Source organism: Acipenser ruthenus, unplaced genomic scaffold (assembly GCF_902713425.1).
Source record: "Acipenser ruthenus unplaced genomic scaffold, fAciRut3.2 maternal haplotype, whole genome shotgun sequence".
Taxonomy (NCBI): domain Eukaryota; kingdom Metazoa; phylum Chordata; class Actinopteri; order Acipenseriformes; family Acipenseridae; genus Acipenser; species Acipenser ruthenus.
The window spans coordinates 170,800-189,817 of NW_026707620.1; the positions used below are offsets into that span (position 1 = coordinate 170,800).

The 19,018-nt window shown below is 49.2% G+C and overlaps 1 protein-coding gene across 4 annotated transcripts; it reads left to right on the plus strand.

Moving 5' to 3' along the window:
• Window positions 1–266: 266 nt before the first annotated feature.
• On the plus strand, window positions 267–18,997 carry LOC117968638 (zinc finger MYM-type protein 4-like). 4 transcript variants are annotated; one of them, XM_059019160.1, is made up of 28 exons: window positions 267–325; window positions 3,869–3,914; window positions 4,213–4,824; window positions 5,297–5,358; window positions 5,635–5,869; window positions 6,103–6,397; window positions 6,703–6,883; window positions 7,139–7,171; window positions 7,543–7,755; window positions 8,538–8,688; window positions 9,162–9,277; window positions 9,669–10,016; window positions 10,190–10,340; window positions 10,773–10,945; window positions 11,872–12,016; window positions 12,576–12,767; window positions 12,886–12,923; window positions 13,067–13,211; window positions 13,366–13,493; window positions 13,740–13,914; window positions 14,145–14,324; window positions 14,935–15,026; window positions 15,367–15,556; window positions 15,853–16,004; window positions 16,345–16,459; window positions 16,685–16,930; window positions 17,267–17,402; window positions 17,602–18,997. In XM_059019160.1, the coding sequence occupies exons 3-28, from the start codon at window positions 4,227–4,229 to the stop codon at window positions 17,813–17,815; spliced, it is 4,704 nt and encodes a 1,567-aa protein (XP_058875143.1). In that variant the 5' UTR covers window positions 267–325; window positions 3,869–3,914; window positions 4,213–4,226; the 3' UTR covers window positions 17,816–18,997. The 4 variants fall into 4 exon arrangements, with proteins under 4 accessions (XP_058875143.1, XP_058875140.1, XP_058875141.1 ...); XM_059019157.1 differs by lacking the exon at window positions 267–325 and adding an exon at window positions 1,900–2,691; XM_059019158.1 differs by lacking the exon at window positions 267–325 and adding an exon at window positions 1,902–2,691 and having other exon boundaries at window positions 15,367–15,532.
• Window positions 18,998–19,018: the final 21 nt, after the last annotated feature.

Genomic DNA, 19,018 nt, shown 5'->3' on the forward strand with positions numbered 1-19,018 from the left:
ACTGTGTGATGCATTTATCTGGTACCACCGCTGCAGTATGAATTTCATTTGTTTATCCTGGTTTGCCAAATTTATTAAAAAAAAAAAAAAAAAAAAAAAAAGTATTTGCTTTACCATATCTCTTAATACGGTGGCCCTGAAGTGCAAAACTCAAGCAAATAAAATGTGAGCAACAAACAATAAGTGAGCGACTTACATCAAACACAAAGACAGCGACATGCAAACACATTGCAAAACGGAAATAACGGTGCTGGTGTGGGATTGAGGAACATTCACTCAGTTACTGTGGTCCGGAGACAGCGCGCTTCACTTTCTGCGCTTCTTGGTATGTTTTGTTTTTAAATAATAAATATATTCAACACTTTGTTCAGCCATGTATCCTAACTTGTGTTAGCATTAGTCTGTATGAAATATCTGTGCAGTTACTTAGGGGTGTGTTACAGGTATCAGGTATCAGGACCCCCCCAAATAAATAAATAAATAAATAAATAAATAAATAAATAAATATTGCACGTTGTAAATGCACCTTAACAACCACACTCTTGGTCCTGTGTCTGTTAAAGAGATCAAATGTATTCAAATTAGGTCCAGGTTTTCACACACAAATATATATGGTTTAATATCTCTCTCTCTATCTATCATTATCTCACTGTAACATCAAAGCATTCCCAAATTATTCAGCAAATACCCCAAAGATGACGATTTACAGGTAAGCTGAAACAGGGTTAAGGAGGCTGTGTGGTCCAGTGGTTAAAGAAAAGGGCTTGTAACCAGGAGGTCCCCGGTTCAAATCCCACCTCAGCCACTGACTCATTGTGTGACCCTGAGCAAGTCGCTTCACCTCCTTGTGCTCCGTCTTTCGGGTGAGACGTAGTTGTAAGTGACTCTGCAGCTGATGCATAGTTGACACACCCGAGTCTCTGTAAGTCGCCTTGGATAAAGGCGTCTGCTAGATAAACTAATAATGTAAAACAGTCTAATACTATCGTGACTTTGCTGTCCAGCGCCACAGTAATTGAGTGAATGTTCCTCCAATCACAGATCTGCGAGTAGATTCCCGCCACTCTCTAGCACCCTCCCACTTGAGCTGACGGTTCCATTTCACTTTTCAAACGCGTTTCCGGTTTGGAAGTTGTTTGCGAGTTGCTGTCTTGTGCATGTTTTTTATAAATCGGTAGATTTTCATTTGTAAATCGCTCTTTTTTATTTGCTTGTGTTTTGCACGTCAGGGCCACCCACCTCACGGTAGCGACTGAGCCCTCGCTCATTTCTCTGGGGTTGACCGGCGCACCCTAACCGCTCCCAGCGGGGGTCAAACAGACGAGAGACTGATTAATAAGTGTTTTATATGTAGGGATGAAACGAGAGGGATGCAGTATTGTTTTAGTTCAATGATATGCACACACTGGCAACTGGGAGAGATGTCAATCCCTTATGAAAAAGCGTAGTGTTTTATTTAATGATGTAAAGCGTTTTGTAACCGAGCCCATCTTTGCGGTGATTCTGATATGAAATGCTGGGGTGTGTGCTGTGGGCAGCAGCGCGCTCGGTGTGACTGTATTATATTGATAATAGCAGTACCTGACATTGCTGCCGGTCTTTCATTTCCTTTGTTCAGGCTGCAGGGATGTGAAACATTTCACAGCATCGTTTCCGCGCGCTCCCCACATCACTGGAGTTGCACTTTTGTTTGATTGGGTAGAAAGCCAAGGATCTAGGTCTGGATTAAGAGTGATCAGGAGACTGAAAACGTGAGACAGAGGCCTTTATCCAAGGCGACTTACAGAGACTCGGGTGTGTGAACTATGCATCAGCTGCAGAGTCACTTACAATTACATCTCACCCGAAAGACGGAGCACAAGGAGGTTAAGTGACTTGCTCAGGGTCACACAATGAGTCAGTGGCTGAGGTGGGATTTGAACCGGGGACCTCCTGGTTACAAGCCCTTTTCTTTAACCACTGGACCACACAGTCTAAAGTTCTCAGGCTGCTGATGTTATTCATGTTTTTTTTGTTTAAATTAAACTTTTGCATGGTTTGCCAATCCAGCCTCTATTGCAAAGCGGCCCAGAGAGATGCATGAAAAAAAAAAGTTTACAATGACAAATTAGCAAGTTCGAATTCATTTTAATTAACCGGATGTGGTGCCTTTAACCGGAGGCGTGGCCGCACATGCCCGGTGCAGCTTGCGCATGCTCTGTAGAGCAGGCCCCGCCCCCGTGGGGCCGCCATGACCGCGCGTGCGCCTTGGCAGCGCGCGGAGGGGGTCGTTGCAGCTTTAAGAAGCTCGCGGCTGAGGGGATTTAACGAAACAGACGAGAGATCGGTTATTTACACACACAAAAATATATATATATAATAAAAAGACAATTAAATTAAGAAAAGACGCTTTAAAAACCCCTCATAATATAAGCGGCGGTCCACCGGTGTGGTGGTATATTATTATTATTATTATAAAAATAGTGAAACATTGTTTTAAAGGCGTCTTGTTTGTTTGTTTTTTTTTTGTTTTGTTTTTAAAATACATATTTATGCCCGAAGATGATATAAGCGGCTGCGCGAAGAAGGGGAAGTTGGGCTGAGTATATATTTTCGCTTGTTTTAAAAGAAATCCCGTAATTTGTGTATTATTGTGGCGTGTGGGGAGCCAATATGGCGGAGCATGAGGAGGCGGAACCCAAGTGTATTGGGGTAAGGTATTCTGTGTTTATTAAAGCGGCGAGTGAGCGATTTAAATTGTGTGTGTGTGTGTGTGTGTGTGTGTTTGTGTGTTTGTGTTTAATTGATTCCCCAGTAGTTAGACGCGGGAGTCCCTTGGTATGCGAGGCGAGTTAGGGTACCGCTGGACAGTCCGTCTAAAGACTGAGGCGGGTAAGGGGGTGACGGCCTGACCGTGAGGCGAGGAGGAAGGAGGAGGATAGGATGTGTTATTGTTTGTGTGAAATGCATGGTCAACCTGCTGCAGAAAACTCATTTATTGTTCTATGTATGTGACCAGGTCTATGTGAAACTGTTTGCATCGAAACGAGGTGGTTTTGATGATTGCTTGAAAATGTAAAATCAAAAGTACGATCTGCTTTTTTTTTTCTTTTTCTTTTTTTAAACATGTGAGAAATATTTTGTGGAAAAGTCGTTAATTCAGTAAGTGCGTCGTGACGGCGCTACATCAGTTTAGTCTGTGTTGAATCAGAACTAATCCGCAGGTCTGATCGCGTTGTTTAGGTCAATTGCACATTGTACGCATGAGGTTTTTAATACAAAACACAGCGAGTGAGTGTGATGGGTTTCTTGAAGTGCGTGCCTCGTGATATGTATCTCTGCTGTTATTAACTCCATGAACACACAGTTAGGTGAAATGAATCAATACATCACTGCAGAGCACTGGATAATATGCGGCCAAATGCAACCCCAGCGAATCCGGTATGCGTGCAACACAGTTTTCCCATTGAAGCGTGTTTGAGTGCAGCACACGTTTTTACACAGAACCTATAATACACATGCCCAAAGGTCATCACTAACTAAATACATCTAAACAACTTTATTACACATCTCTCCCTTTTGAATTGCATCGAATTCTGTTGAGTTTTACTTAGTCTGACGAATTGTATTTAGTTTGACTCCTCTCGGTCTTCACTTTTCATAAGTTCTGATTCAGTGAAACGTTTCAGTTAGGCTGGTGGATCATCCGGCTTGTTTCTCAGAAGAAACTAAATCAAGTAGACCAGCGCTGGTCTGCTTCACTTGGTTTCTTGTGGGTTCAGCTTGCACAGGAATACAGAGACATGCCTTTGACAGTAGATTAGTAGTTGATGAGAGCTCTCCTCTTATAAAAGGCTGGAGTAAATAAATTCACTGTTTTTCTTTGCAGAATGAGGAGAAAGCACGCAATGTGTTTGGCGGCATCACGGAAAGAAGTAGGTATCCTTTCAAATGCTATGAGTTAAGATCTGACTGTTTCTGCTTGTTTAAGGATAAAGAAGGAAAGAAAGCATTAAGAAACAAGGCTGGCTTTGTAACTCTGCATGTTTAGATATGTTATTGACGTGATCAGGAGTCTGAGCAGGGTTAGGAACTCGCACTCCTGCTCATTTCAATAACAGACTTCATCGAGGGGTGCTTCTGAAACCCAGGGCTGCTGTGAGTTTCAGGCTCTTCCCTGTTGTTGTTTTTGCTGCCAGCTGCAGTTGATTCTGTTTGCTTTGATACAAACAGGCGCTGGGGTGGAAATGGAGACCGAGTCAGCCGAGGAATATTCTGCTAAAACGCCGGGGAGCAAAAAGGACAATAAAACTACTGCTGCCTTCGGGGGGCTCAGGATAATCCCACCCCTGGCCGAGGGGGAGGGGGAGGGAGACCCCTTTGGGAACGGAGACGAACTGGCAGGCATTCCTGTGGTGGGGAGCGACAGCGAGGGAGAATTTGGGGGTGCTCCGGGAGACGAGGACGACGATAACAGCGACGTTCCGCATGGATTCAAGTCTCCCATCGTCTCCCTGCGTTCCCAGGGTGAGGAGGAGGAGGAGGGAGAGGAAGAAGAGGAGGAGGAAGAGGAGGCAGGGAAAGCCAGTTCTGGGAGTGGGCAGCCCAGCTTTGAAGCCACAGTTGCTGCAGTCACAGCAGAGAGAAGCGAGGATGAGCAGAGTCCCGGAGGGGAGTTGGGGCAGCGGGGTGTGGAGGGCATGGTGTGGAGCTCTGTCCCGGGGGCAGGACTCAGCCCGGTCAGCGAGGATGAGCTAGGGCACAGGACCCCGGCACAGGAGGAGGCCAGTGGAGCGGGTTCGAGAGGGAGCGAGACCCAGAGCAACAAGGCCCCGGCTGCAGCAGGTGAGGGCTCTCCGTGCAGCAGTATGTTGAGCAGGGCAGCGCTGTATTCTGCTCACTTCGGTCAAGACACAACGCCAGGTTCTTTTATGTCTATATGCGCTTGTGGGTTTATCTTGTATTCAGGGACCGTTGTTTTGAGTTTCAATCCGTTTCATTTTATTACTGTTATTAATAATTTTTTTTTTTATAGAAGGTAGTTAGTTGCTGTTTTGTCAAGTGTTTTAATTTTATTATTTTATTATGAAGACAGTACCACTATTTGAACTAGTGCCTGAGAATGACAGTGAGGTTTTTACCTTTGTTCTCAGGGATGGCAGTGAGACTCCTATTGCATAGCTGTTTCACCTATTCCAGGTTTTACCATGCGCTTCATCAGCCTCTGTGTACAGAAAACAAGCAGAGGTCTGTCTGTCTTTAAACTCGTAGTAAAACCAGGAATGGATCAAACATGGTGTTGTGTTTGGTGTTCCAGGACAAGAGAACGGGAGGAGGCTGGAGTCGCCTGTGTCGATGCGTCCGGACACTGCATACCGGGTGAGTGGGTTCAGTACGTCGTTCTCTCTGAGCGAACACAGGAACACAGTGCATAATCCACAGGAACTCTGCCCCCCGGGTGTCTTCAGAAATGAATCATGAGATCATCAGTACATTTCTCTCTTATTTTATGTTCATACTGTATCTTTGAACTTTTCTTGGTATATATATTGAAGTGTTTTCCGTTGACTCATGCTTATTAAAGAGCTTGTACACATTCCACGTGCAAGTCCTTGCTTGTGTGCGGTGTATTGAAATCCCTGGTGTGTCCGGCAGGAGCCCCACAGTGAGGCTGCGAGGGCCCCCCTGGTTCCTGAGCTGCAGATCAAGGATGAGCCCGTGGACGAGGAGTACGACAAGGCGCTGGCGCCCCAGACCGGCCTCATTGACAACATCAAAGACGAGCCGGACAACGCAGAGGAGTACAGCCAGAACCAGAAGCAGCCGCAACCCCAGACTCACGAGGAGCTGAAGATCAGCGCCGTGTTCTCTGTCAGTGGTAATCCTGCAGGTGAGGAGAGCCACTCTTACTAACTGGACCTGATGTGTTATACAAGTGAGGGTTCTGAATATGTGAAAGGCCAACACAAACTCAGCAGTAATTACTAATCATATCTTCTCTCAGCCTCCCTTTTTGTGTTCGTATCGGTACGTACGACAGCGTTTCTAAAGGACTGTAAGAAACAGGTATTGTGCAGAATGTTCCCCGCTCTCAATTGCAATGCATTAATCACCCCTCTCCAGGTCCCCAGTACACCTCGGGAGGTGTTGCAGCTTCTGCCCCGGTGAGGATCGTCCCGGGGCCCCTGGTAGCGAAACCCGTCCTCCCCAGCCCTGCCCCGGCCCCGGCCCCTGCTCCAGCCCCTGCCCAGGCTGTCAGGGTGTCCTGCTCGGGGTGCAAGAAGGTCCTGCAGAAGGGCCAGACTGCCTACCAGCGCAAGGGCTCCACCCAGCTCTTCTGCTCCACGCTCTGCCTGACCGGCTACAACGTGCCCCCTCTCAAACCCCTGATCCAGAAGACGTGCCACTACTGCCTGAAGTAAGAGCTGCGTCACGAAGGCCCTGCGCTGTTATTATTACTACTACCATTATTATGACTTCTTTGTGTTTATTATTATTATTATTATTATTATTATTATTATTATTATTGCAGTACTAAAGGGCTCCCTCTTTGTAAGGCAGCCCTTAATTCAGCTTTACCAGAGACCTGATTGTTCAAACCCCTGACACTTACCTGGTCATTGCAATAATACACCTAAACAAGGAGCACTTCTGAAAGCCAGGACAGGGTGCAGCAGCAGGGCTAGTGCAAGTTTCAAACCGCGTGCAACACTTTCTTCACAGAGAGATTCCCAACCCGAAGGACGTGATCTGTGCTCCGGTGGACAGTGTGGGGACGGTGAAGGATTTCTGCAGCCAGGCCTGCCTCACTCCGTTCCACTTCAAGAGGAAAGCCGTGGTGCCGATGTCGGCGCCCAGCGAGGGCAGGATCATCAAGTGCAGCATGTGTCAGATGAGAGCCCTGGTGCGTACCTCCCATACCTCCCGACTGCCCTGTGCTTTCTGATCGTTCTGTTATATCTGTCACCCCCCCCGCCCTTTATACTGTGGAACAGGTTGTAAGACAGCATTGTCCTGGCTCCTGTTTGCCCCATAATGCTGTTCCATGTGTCGTGACCTGTTCACTTGTATTGATCTGAGAGTGACGGGCGAGCTAATGAGTGAGTGAATGGAGAGAGGGAGAGAGGGATACTCAAACTGCTTTCTTGTGCACTGACAGGACATGCAGAGTCAACAGACAGGGGCCCTGCAGGTGAGTTGAGAAGAATACAATAATATTAAAATAGAAATGTGTACAAATATTAAAGAATGTTTTTAAAAGTCTAGGAAACATTATTGATCTTAACTGTTTAAGGAGATTCGTCTCAGGTAAGTAATATAAATATATTTGAAACAAAACCCATTTGTGTGTGAAATAATTTGATCTGGTTATTTTGGTAATGTCATATTTCATGCTGTGTGTTTTCTCCCTGTATACATCATGAACTGACATTGATTATTGTACAACACCTGGAATGAATAAACTTGTTTGTGAGACGAAAATAAACGGACACTTTTCCAGTTGGCTTTCTTTTTTAAATGATGATTGTAATTGCTGTCTGTGCGCGCGTGTCTCGTTTTCAGATCCGCCACGAAGTGAACTACCAGAACGTGGTGCACAAGCTGTGCAGCGACTTGTGCTTCTCGAGGTTCAGAGCCGCCAACAACCTGACTATGAACTGCTGTGAGCACTGCGGGGCGTACTGCTACAGCGGGACGGGCCAGTGCAGCGTGCTGCAGATCGAGGGCCAGGCCAAGAAGTTCTGCAGCACCACCTGCCTCACCACGTACAAGCAGGTAGACTGACACGCGCCATCAATCACGTGCAGGACTGACAGACCCGTCAGAACCAGCTGATCAATCTGACAGACCCGTCAGAACCAGCTGATCAATCTGACAGACCCGTCAGAACCAGCTGATCAATCTGACAGACCCGTCAGAACCAGCTGATCAATCACATGCAGAACTGACAGACCCTTCAGAACCAGCTGATCAATCTGACAGACCCATCAGAACCAGCTGATCAATCACATGCAGAACTGACAGACCCTTCAGAACCAGCTGATCAATCTGACAAACCCGTCAGAACCAGCTGATCAATCTGACAGACCTGTCAGAACCAGCTGATCAATCTGACAGACCCTTCGGAACCAGCTGATCAATCACGTGCAGGACTGACAAACCCGTCAGAACCAGCTGATCAATCTGACAGACCCGTCAGAACCAGCTGATCAATCTGACAGACCCTTCGGAACCAGCTGATCAATCACGTGCAGGACTGACAAACCCGTCAGAACCAGCTGATCAATCTGACAGACCCTTCGGAACCAGCTGATCAATCACGTGCAGGACTGACAAACCCGTCAGAACCAGCTGATCAATCTGACAGACCCTTCAGAACCAGCTGATCAATCTGACAGACCTGTCAGAACCAGCTGATCAATCACGTGCAGGACTGACAAACCCTTCACAGGGATTGATAGGTGTTTTGTCAACATGTGATTTTTGTAATTTAATGTATTGTTGTTATTCTTGTTGAATGTGTTATTCTTATTGAATGTGGATTTGTCTCCCTGCAGAAGTGTGCGAAGGTGACCCCCTGCACTGTGTGCCGCTCTCTGCGCTCCTCGGCTGAGATGGTGGAGAGCACGAACGCCCAGGGGAAGACAGAGCTGTTCTGCTCGGTGCACTGCCTCTCTGCGTACAGCGTGCAGTCCATCTCCACTTCAGGTACCGCAGCGCTAAAATAAAAGAAAGGGCTTGAAACTCACACTCCCCTCAATGAAGTCTATTATTATTATTATTATTATTATTATTATTATTATTATTATTGAAATGATCAGGAGCCAGGAGTTTGAGCAGGGTTACAAACTCACACTAGCCCTGCTGCTGCTGCACCCAGTCCTGGGGTTCAGAACTTCCCTTGTTCAGGTGTATTATTGAAACCGACTCTCCTGTGAGGTCTGTAGGTTTAAATGTGTGTAATTGAAGGTAGTTCTGAAGGCCATGATTGGGTGCAGCAGGGCTAGCTGGGGTTTCAAGCCATGGTGTTTTCTTCCACAGTGACTGTTAAGAGATTGAATGACCGTTGCCAGAAAGAAATGTAGACGGGATGGCTTGCTAGTTGAATTGTTTTGCGCGTATTTGTAAAGATCACACAGCAGTGTGTGATGTCAGTGCTCTTGTGTTGCTTCTTTCCTCAGGCATTCATGTTCAGTGTAACAGCTGCAAAACCTCCGCTGTTCCTCAGTATCATTTAGCCATGTCTGACGGGAGCATTCGCAACTTCTGCAGCTACAACTGTGTGGTCAACTTCCAGGTGAGGTCTGCTGTGTGTTTCTCCTTCTCCCTTCTGATAAATGAGAAATGATTATGCAGCACAAACATACCAGCGCTGTGAACCTGCCCACGTGATCCCCGCTCCTCCTCGTGTGGATTGGACTGCAGTAAGCTGAGACTGGGGTGATGCGATATTCAGCTTTTCCAGCAACTTTTGTAATCCGGAAGTCGCTGGAAAACTGGGCAAGTTTGAAAAGTATCTAACTTCTGTGTTCATTCCATTTTAATAATTAGCTAGAGCAATTTGGCGTCCGCCTTCTTCAGATAGCACGGTAGAAATAGCCAGGTAGACGACTGCTGCTGCTGCTGTTTAAGTTTATCGATTTCACTTTTCTTCTTCATGAAGTATTTGCTCCTCTCCTCTTCCCTAGAACACATTCAGCAAGCCCTCTGGCCAGGCCTCCTCAGTGGTGCCCCTGACTCAGGGCCAGGTGATCGTCAGCATGCCCTCCTCCTCCTCCTCTTCCTCCTCTTCATTGGTCAGCACCACAAGCTCCACGGCCAGCACGGGGCTGGCGCTGGCGGCACAGCCGGTCACTCCGGGAAGCGTGGCCAGCTCTCCGGTGCAGAGGCTGGCGGGACAGAGCCAGCAGCAGACACAGACACCGACACAGGCACAGGCACAGGCCCCCCTCTCCCGCACCGCCGGCATACCCAAGCTCAGCTGCCAGCACTGCCACAGACTCTTCCTGTCCAAACCGGAGCTCCTCCAATTCAAGGTACATTCCACTCCTGCGATGTTTCAAAGGGGTAATATGTTCAAGCTCAGAAGTCTGTACGTGTTTTTGTTTTCAGTTGAAACGTTTAGTAAGTTTGACCCTGTTGCTAGCGGCTCTTTTGTTCGGTAAACCCTTCCTCTCGAGGAGAGTAACTCTCCCTCCTCCCTCCTCAGGACCGCATGCTGGTGTTCTGTGGGAAGATGTGCTTCGACGAGTTCAAGAAGGTCAGCTTTGTGATGGCGAGGTGCGAGTACTGCAAGATCGAGAAGATCGTGAAGGAGACCATCAAATTCAACAAGCAGGGCCGCTCCTTCTGCAGCGAAGGTGAGGCAGCGTTTAACACTGTGTCAGCGCTATTGGAAATGTGCTCCTCAGGGCTGGAAACACTCCCGTTGCACAGCAGGTTGATCCCTTCCTGGTTTCACTAGGAGTTCAATAAGACACACTCAAGCTCGTTGCATGCACACTGTGTCTAATCTAGCACGTAGCAGTAAAACCAGGAATGGCTGAAACTGCTGAGCAGTAGGAGTCTTCATTTCCGTCGCTGCGATATGAAAAATACACGTTACAGTTTTTAAACGTTTTTCTGAAAGGCTAGCAAAGTGCGCCAGGTCAAAAATGATGCCAGGTTTAAATTTCAACTAACTTCAACCCTTCAAAAAAAATCTGTCCAGCACCGTGATGTTGCACCCCCAGGACCCTACACTGAAGCTCGGCTCCCCTCCTGCTGTAACGCCCCCTGTTCTTGTGTTGCAGGCTGCAAGCTGCTTTATAAGCACGACCTGGCTAAGCGCTGGGGCGCTCACTGCCGCTCCTGCACCTACTGCGGCAGCGCCTCCCAGAGAGTGGTGCAGAATCACTTTGCAGGGAAGCTGGAGGAGTTCTGCAGTGAGGAGTGCATGTCCCTCTACACCGTCCTCTTCTACCAGGTGAGGGGCGCATAGCGCTAAAAAGACCACCCCAGTGTTCAACGCTGCAGTCCTGTTTTGCTTCCATTGAAGGTGAATTTACATTGTCTCTGTGCAGTTTGACCCCTCTGTGTGTCTGAGCAGTTCTCACCCCTCTCTGTGCAGTTTGACCCCTCTCTGTGCAGTTCTCACCCCTCTCTGTGTCTGTGCAGTTTGACCCCTCTGTGGGTCTCTGTGCAGTTTGACCCCTCTGTGGGTCTCTGTGCAGTTTGACGCCTCTGTGGGTCTCTGTGCAGTTTGACCCCTCTCTGTGGGTCTCTGTGCAGTTTGACCCCTCTCTGTGGGTCTCTGTGCAGTTTGACCCCTCTCTGTGGGTCTCTGTGCAGTTTGACCCCTCTCTGTGGGTCTCTGTGCAGTTTGACCCCTCTCTGTGGGTCTCTGTGCAGTTTGACCCCTCTGTGGGTCTCTGTGCAGTTTGACCCCTCTGTGGGTCTCTGTGCAGTTTGACGCCTCTGTGGGTCTCTGTGCAGTTTGACCCCTCTCTGTGGGTCTCTGTGCAGTTTGACCCCTCTCTGTGGGTCTCTGTGCAGTTTGACCCCTCTCTGTGGGTCTCTGTGCAGTTTGACCCCTCTCTGTGGGTCTCTGTGCAGTTTGACCCCTCTCTGTGGGTCTCTGTGCAGTTTGACCCCTCTGTGGGTCTCTGTGCAGTTTGACCCCTCTCTGTGGGTCTCTGTGCAGTTTGATGCCTCTGTGGGTCTCTGTGCAGTTTGACGCCTCTGTGGGTCTCTGTGCAGTTTGACCCCCCTCTGTGGGTCTCTGTGCAGTTTGACCCCTCTCTGTGGGTCTCTGTGCAGTTTGACCCCTCTCTGTGGGTCTCTGTGCAGTTTGACCCCTCTCTGTGGGTCTCTGTGCAGTTTGACCCCCCTCCCCTGTGCGTCTCTCTGCAGATGGCGAAGTGTGACGCGTGCAAGCGGCAGGGCAAGCTGATCGAGTCTGTGAAGTGGCACGGAGAGATGAAGCATTTCTGTAACCTGCAGTGTCTCCTGGTCTTCTGCAGCCAGCACAGCTCAGCAGAGGCCTCCGGCAACACAGGTGCAGTAAACACACAGTCCTCCCACCGTCCCTCCGTTTACAAGCCAGGGTACAGTCTGCACCCGCTTACTGTGGAAATGGAGACACACAGTCCTCCCACCGTCCCTCCGTTTACAAGCCAGGGTACAGTCTGCACCCGCTTACTGTGGAAATGGAGACACACAGTCCTCCCACCGTCCCTCCGTTTACAAGCCAGGGTACAGTCTGCACCCGCTTACTGTGGAAACAGAGAAAGCAACTTAACAGAACCAGAAATAAGAGTCATAATACAGAAAAGAATTACATTCAAATACAAAACCATTTGTTTTCTGGAAGGCTTGTATAATAATGAAGGGTGCAAACTCTGAACTGTGCTTATTTAAAATAAATAAAGTCTTAACTGATTCATGCTGATTTAAGGTACCATCAGTACTTCTCGTAAGTAGTTTAATGAATAATATTTTAAGAAATAATACCAATCCAAATAAAACACCCATTGTTTTTTTGTTTTTTTTTCCTCAGAGTGATGAAGTGTTAATACTGACATGTTTTTATATTTTCCCCTCCTCTCTCTCCACAGTGAATGCAGTTGGTGTCCCCCTTATTGCCCCAGTGCCTGGCCCTCTTGCTCCCCAGCTCCCTTCTGCCCTGCCCTCCCTGCCTCTCTCACCCCCCGGACACAAGGAGGCCACGCCAGTGATCGCCAGTGTGGTGTCTCTGGCGAGCGCGCCGGCCACTCAGCCCTGCGTGGACTCCACTGCAGCGCTGCAGGGTAGGAGCACTGCTACTGGGGCTGTTCACTGACAGCGCTCGCTGGCAACATTCACACAGTAGATGCAGTCGACCCCGTCTCTGTGCCCTGATACATGCCTGCTTGTTTATTTTAACAGGAGCTGTCCCTCCCGTGCAAGCCAAGATCATCGAACATGTAAGTTTGTTTTAGTCCTAGTAAAACCTGGAATGGGTGAAACTGCTATGCAATAGGAGTCTTTTTTTTTTTTTTTTTTACTCCCTGTATTAGTTTCAGGAAAGCGGTTTCTGGTTTCACCTGTGTGTGTTTTTCACCTGCAGGCCAGCACTCAGACCGATGCCCTGAAGCTGCCCCCCGCGGCGCCCCCGCGCATCCTGAAGAACAAAGCGCTGCTCTGCAAGCCCATCAGCCAGACCAAGGCCACCTCCTGCAGACCACACACCCAGAGCAAGGAGTGCCAGACAGGTAGCGTGCGGGGCTCCGGCGGGGCGCTTTCAAGCTGCTAGAAGCCTGCATCGCTTCATTTCTGACTTGCTCAAGGGGTTGTCAAACAGAAGGACAGGGTGCTGTCCACGATGCCGTGCTCCTCAGCGTCTTTGTGTCCTCTGGTCTCTTACAGAACCCGAGCCGGAGCCAAAGCCAAAGCCGGAGTTCATAGTGCTGCCTATCCCAGTTCCAGTGTTCGTGCCTGTACCTATGAACCTGTACACCCAGTACACACCCTACCCCTTCGGGGTGCCCCTGCCGGTGAGTCCACACACCCGCTGGTCTCCAGGACAGACTGCAGTATCTTAATGGGGTGCCAGGATGCTTGCACAAATGTGCAAAACAAAGGGACCCGAGTTTGTTTTACTTGGATTACTTTACCAAGAACGGAAGAGGGAAGAACTATAGTTACCAACAGGGGACTATAATGCTTTCTCCTCTCAAATTCAGTTTTTAAATTGGGGTTCTCTGTCTCTCTCTCCCCATCCCCTCTCCTCCTCCTCTCAGCTGCCAGTGCCCATGTTCATCCCCACCACTCTGGACAGCGCTGCGAAGATCCTGGAGACGATCCAGGACATCAAGGAGAAGATCCCCTCGAACCCCTTTGAGGCGGACCTGCTGCAGATGGCAGAGATGATCGCCGAGGAGGAGGAGGAGAAGGAGAAGCCCGCCTCGCACGGGGGTGAGGGATTGGGCTGGAGTGACAGACTCTGGGAGTCGGCTTGTTTCAGTCTTAGTGAATTGTTTCTCATCGTTGTTTTTGTATGTTGCACGTTTTTTAAAATGTTCTTCTGTAAAGCGCTTTTGAGGAGATTTATTGTGAAAGGCGCTATGTAAGAAATAAAGATTTGCTTGCTTGCTGGGTTGAATTGCGCTGGTGTTTTGAGACTTTGTCTTTTGGGGTCCCTGCAGATCAGGGCAGCACGTACAGTGGGGACCTGGAGTCGGAGGCCGTGTCGACCCCGCACAGCTGGGAGGAGGAGCTGAATCACTACACCCTGAGATCCAGCGCCATGCAGGAGCCAGCGCACGAGCTGAAGCAGCTCTCCCGCATGGAGCAGGAGCAGGACATCGAGGCAGACTTCCCCCCGGGTGAGTGAGCAGCACAGACCTCTTCACCCTGCAAACACAGTGTCAGGCTAAATGCATTGAGCAGCACCACAGCGCCTCCTCACACTGCAAACACAGTGTCAGGCTAAATACATTGAGCAGCACCACAGCGCCTCCTCGCCCTGCAAACACAGTGTCAGGCTAAATACATTGAGCAGCACCACAGCGCCTCCTCACCCTGCAAACACAGTGTCAGGCTAAATACATTGAGCATCACCACAGCGCCTCCTCGCCCTGAAAACACAGTGTCAGGCTAAATGCATTGAGCAGTACCACAGTGTCTCCTCGCCCTGCAAACACAGTGTCAGGCTAAATACATTGAGCAGCACCACAGCGCCTCCTCACCCTGAAAACAGTGTCAGGCTAAATACATTGAGCAGCACCACAGCGCCTCCTCACCCTGAAAACACAGTGTCAGGCTAAATGCATTGAGCAGCACCACAGCGTCTCCTCGCCCTGCAAACACAGTGTCAGGCTAAATGCATTGAGCAGCACCACAGCGCTTCCTCGCCCTGCAAACACAGTGTCAGGCTAAATACATTGAGCAGCACAGACACCACGGCGTCTTCTCATCGTTGCTTTTCCCCACCAGAGTCGTTGGAGCCGGCTGGGAGGGAGGTGGTCGTGACGCCCAGGCAGCGTGGCCGGAGGAGACCCAGGGATGGGTTCCCACCGCGGAAACGGGTGAGAGCAGGAACACAGGGGCAGGGGATAGACGTGATACACAGCTCGGGAAATAAACAAGCAGCCGAGTCCAGCACACACACCTTTCAGCTAGTTTACACTGGGGAAGGGACAGCAGTAACCTATGCATTACATTCTGAAACATGCAATACGTTTTTTGTTTTTTTTAAAGATTTCAAGCAGTTTTAAACTACAGTGCACAAGCAGCACAGCCATTTGAAGGCACCATCTGTCAATCCTTTTTGATCCAATAGTCTTCAGTTTTAACAAAATAACAGATCTTTTAGGATGATTGTGGTTTCTGACGCTGCCTGCTTCACTGATTTCTGATTGTCTGCAGGGTCGGAAGCGTGCCTCCGCAGTGGTGTCGTCCGGTCTGTCCCGCAGCTCCATGCCCCCACCCAGCAAACCCCGAAACACGCTCAAGTTCATGTACGGGGTGAACGCCTGGAAGAACTGGGTGCAGTGGAAGAACGCACAGGGGGCGGAGGAGCTGAGATTCGGGGGTGAGACAGAGAGACTGGGCAGGGGTGAGACACACAGGGCCATATTCACAGTGGAAAGACAAAACCAAAGCAAACATGCTGCTCAAAAACTGCAAATCATTTCTTGTTAGCTGCAGAATAACATTGGCAAGTAGATTTACAAACAGCACACCGGGGAAGGTGTGATCAGAAAGTCTACCACTGCTGCCAGGTAGCCAGAACACTCATTTTAATGAGCGGCTCCTGATGTTTTTAAAGGGATGGTCACGGGCCATGTCTTGTGAAGTCAGTGCGCGCAGTGTGAGTTTGCATGAACAGTTTCTTCCTCTCCCTCTCTACAGCGCGCCCGATGAAGCCGAAGGAGGACATTCTGAACTGCAGCTCTGCAGAGCTCAGCTACGGGCTGTGTCAGTTCATCAAGGAGCTGCGGAGACCCAGCGGGGAGAAATACACGCCAGACAGCGTCTTCTACCTGTGCCTGGGCATTCAGCAGGTACCTCTCAGTACAGTGTCGTTCACGCTGCTTTCAGCAGGTGCCTCTCAGTACAGTGTCGTTCACGCTGCGTTCAGCAGGTGCCTCTCAGTACAGTGTCGTTCACGCTGCGTTCAGCAGGTGGCTGTTCATATAAAACACAATGCAGGCATGATGGCTGCCAGTATGACGGAAAATGTTTTGAATGAACAAATCAAGTTTCAACTTCAGACCAGCAGGCGGCTCCAGTTGACTGTAGAGACTGATTTGAAGACACTCTGTCAAGCCTTTTTGAAGCAATACTATTCATTTTTCCTATACCTCTGTGTCTCTCTCTCTCTCTCTCTCTCTCTTTGTGCAGTACCTGTTTGAGAACGGCAGGATAGAGAACATCTTCACAGACCTCTTCTACAGCAAGTTCACCATGGAGATCACCAAGATGCTGAAGAACTGGCAGCCCACAGTCCTCCCCAGCGGTGCGTGTCTGAGGGCAGGCAATCAGGCAGACCCCCCTGCATGTACAGCTCCACACTGTGCTCTCTGCTGTCTGTCTGCTACCACTCATCCCATACAGGGGTTCAGATTATTGTGTTTTGGGGTTTCTCCTCTTTTTTTTAAATGGCGATGCTGGTTCAAAGTGGGATTGTAACAGGTTTGCTGATTGTGTGTGTGTGTGTGTGTCTCCCGTCTCCCCTCTCCAGGGTACCTGCACTCCCGAGTGGAGGAGGAGTACCTGTGGGAGTGTAAGCAGCTGGGCGCGTACTCCCCGATCGTGCTGCTCAACACGCTGCTCTTCTTCAACACCAAGCTGTTCCAGCTCAGGACTGTCCGGGAGCACCAGCGGCTCTCCTTCGCGCACGTCATGCGCTGCACCAAGGCCCTGAAGCACAACGCCAAGACCACCTACCTGCGCTTCTTCCCCCCGGTGCCCAAGAAGGAGCCCGCGGGTGAGCTCGTCAGCGAGAGGAACCCCGTCCCTAAAACCACTTCACTCAGATGGGCTTTATTGGCATGACCCAGTCTAACAAGAGTTGCCAAAGTTAATGCAGGGAAAGGACAGGGCTGTTCTAATGTTTCTTATATTGGGACGCCCCCTCTTTTATTTTCGCTACGTGACCTGCACATCCAAAAAATAAAGAAAACATTGAATTAGGGAAGGGCCCTTAATACAGTCAGATATACAATGTAAGACTTGTGCAGTTTGCAGGAAAAAAAGTGCAGGTCGTGAATTATCGAATCATGAAGTCTTGAGAGAGCACTTAACCCCCCCTCTCTCCCCTCAGAGAAGTCCTCTGGTCTGGGCAAGCGGAAGCAGAGCCCGGAGGAGGAGCAGGAAGAGGAGGTGATGGAGATGGCAGAGAACACAGAAAACCCCCTGCGCTGCCCCGTGCGGCTCTACGAGTTCTACCTGTCCAAGTGGTGAGGCAGACCAGTCCCACAACATTTATACACTTTCACAAACTCTCTTATTACCATGTGTGGGGCTGCAGGAGCTACACAGCTCTTCAGTGTGCTCTCGCACTCTCACTGACACACACACACACACCTGCCCTAGCACAGTTCTCACAATAAATTCGGTGACCGAGTTTATTGATCTCCTCCCTGTCTCCCTCCCCAGCTCTGACAGTGTGAAGCAGCGCACGGACGTCTTCTACCTGCAGCCCGAGCGCTCTTGTGTGCCCAACAGTCCGCTCTGGTACTCCTCCCTTGCCATCGACCCCGAGACGCTGGAGACCATGCTCACGAGGATCCTGATGGTGCAGGAGGTGCAGGAGGAGCTGAGGAAGGGCCGTCCGGACAGCCTGAACCACCACTCCCAGGGAGAAGGGTAGAGAGACAGAGAGAGAGGAGAGAGACAGAGAGAGAGGAGTGAGATAGAGAGAGAGGAGTACACTGGGTGAGCAGAGAGGAGGAAGAGATAGGAGGTAGTATTTCACACTTTTATATATAGATATATAGAATACATTATTCCGACCCTGCCAAACCTCACTCTCGTTTTTGCTAATAAAAATAAATAAAAATCAAGTACTCTATAAATGTGAGACAACACAGATGATGTGCGGGGGGGGGGGGGGGGGCGTAAGAAAGGGGTTTAGAACATTTCAAGATCAGCGGTTAGTGTGAGCTGTAGTACAGCTGTGAGACTGGGCTCACCCACAAAAACACTAAAACCCTGGACTGGAGCGTGAGGACTGCACTGCACAGCCCTGACCAGCAGAGTATTGTGATGACTGCACCTGTACCAGGACTAGAGAAGCCAAATCATCAGTCCTCTCCATAGTCCAGCGCGGTACTCTGATATTGACAGCATTTCATTCTGTAAACCGGGGGGGGGGGGGGGGGTGTTCATAAACAAAGCACCTCAGCGGCGTGAACCCTTTGTAAAGAACGTGTGGCTTCCCTTCGTGGTTACTAGTACACAGTCACTGCGGGTGGAGTCACGTATGCTGTACAGCGTCTCAGTTAGCTGGAATAAAAAGCATTGATGGAGCTCTGTTTTGTAGTCAGGGCAGTACCCCTCCACAGTGAATGTGTTTATTACATGGATAACCTGCTGACTCCCAGGTGTGTGTTCACAGTGGTGCAATGTTAATGACTCTCCCTGTGTGTGGAGTATTGACACAGCATTTCCACAGTGGTTCTCAACTCCAGTTCCTGCTGCCAGTGACCAGTCCAGGTTTTTGTTTTACCAGGACTGAATTATAAATACTGTTTTTATTTTATTTTATTTTTTAAATGTGTATTTCTCACAACACTACTTCTGAAAGCTCACGGCAGCACTAACTCACTGTTCAATTTATATTTATTCGTTAATCAGGTTCAAATAAAGTTTCACCAAACTGGAAGGGGGGGAAAAAATGAGAAAGCTTGCTTGCTGTAGACGCCAGTCACTGGAGTTGAGGTTCAGTCCACTGGGGGTCTCACTGTGAAGCAGTGGAGTTTTATTGTAACAAACCTGTAGGCACTGTGCTCCGACTTTGTGAATTTCATTCTCACTAAATTGTGAATACGGACTAGGATTCTGTCTGCATTTG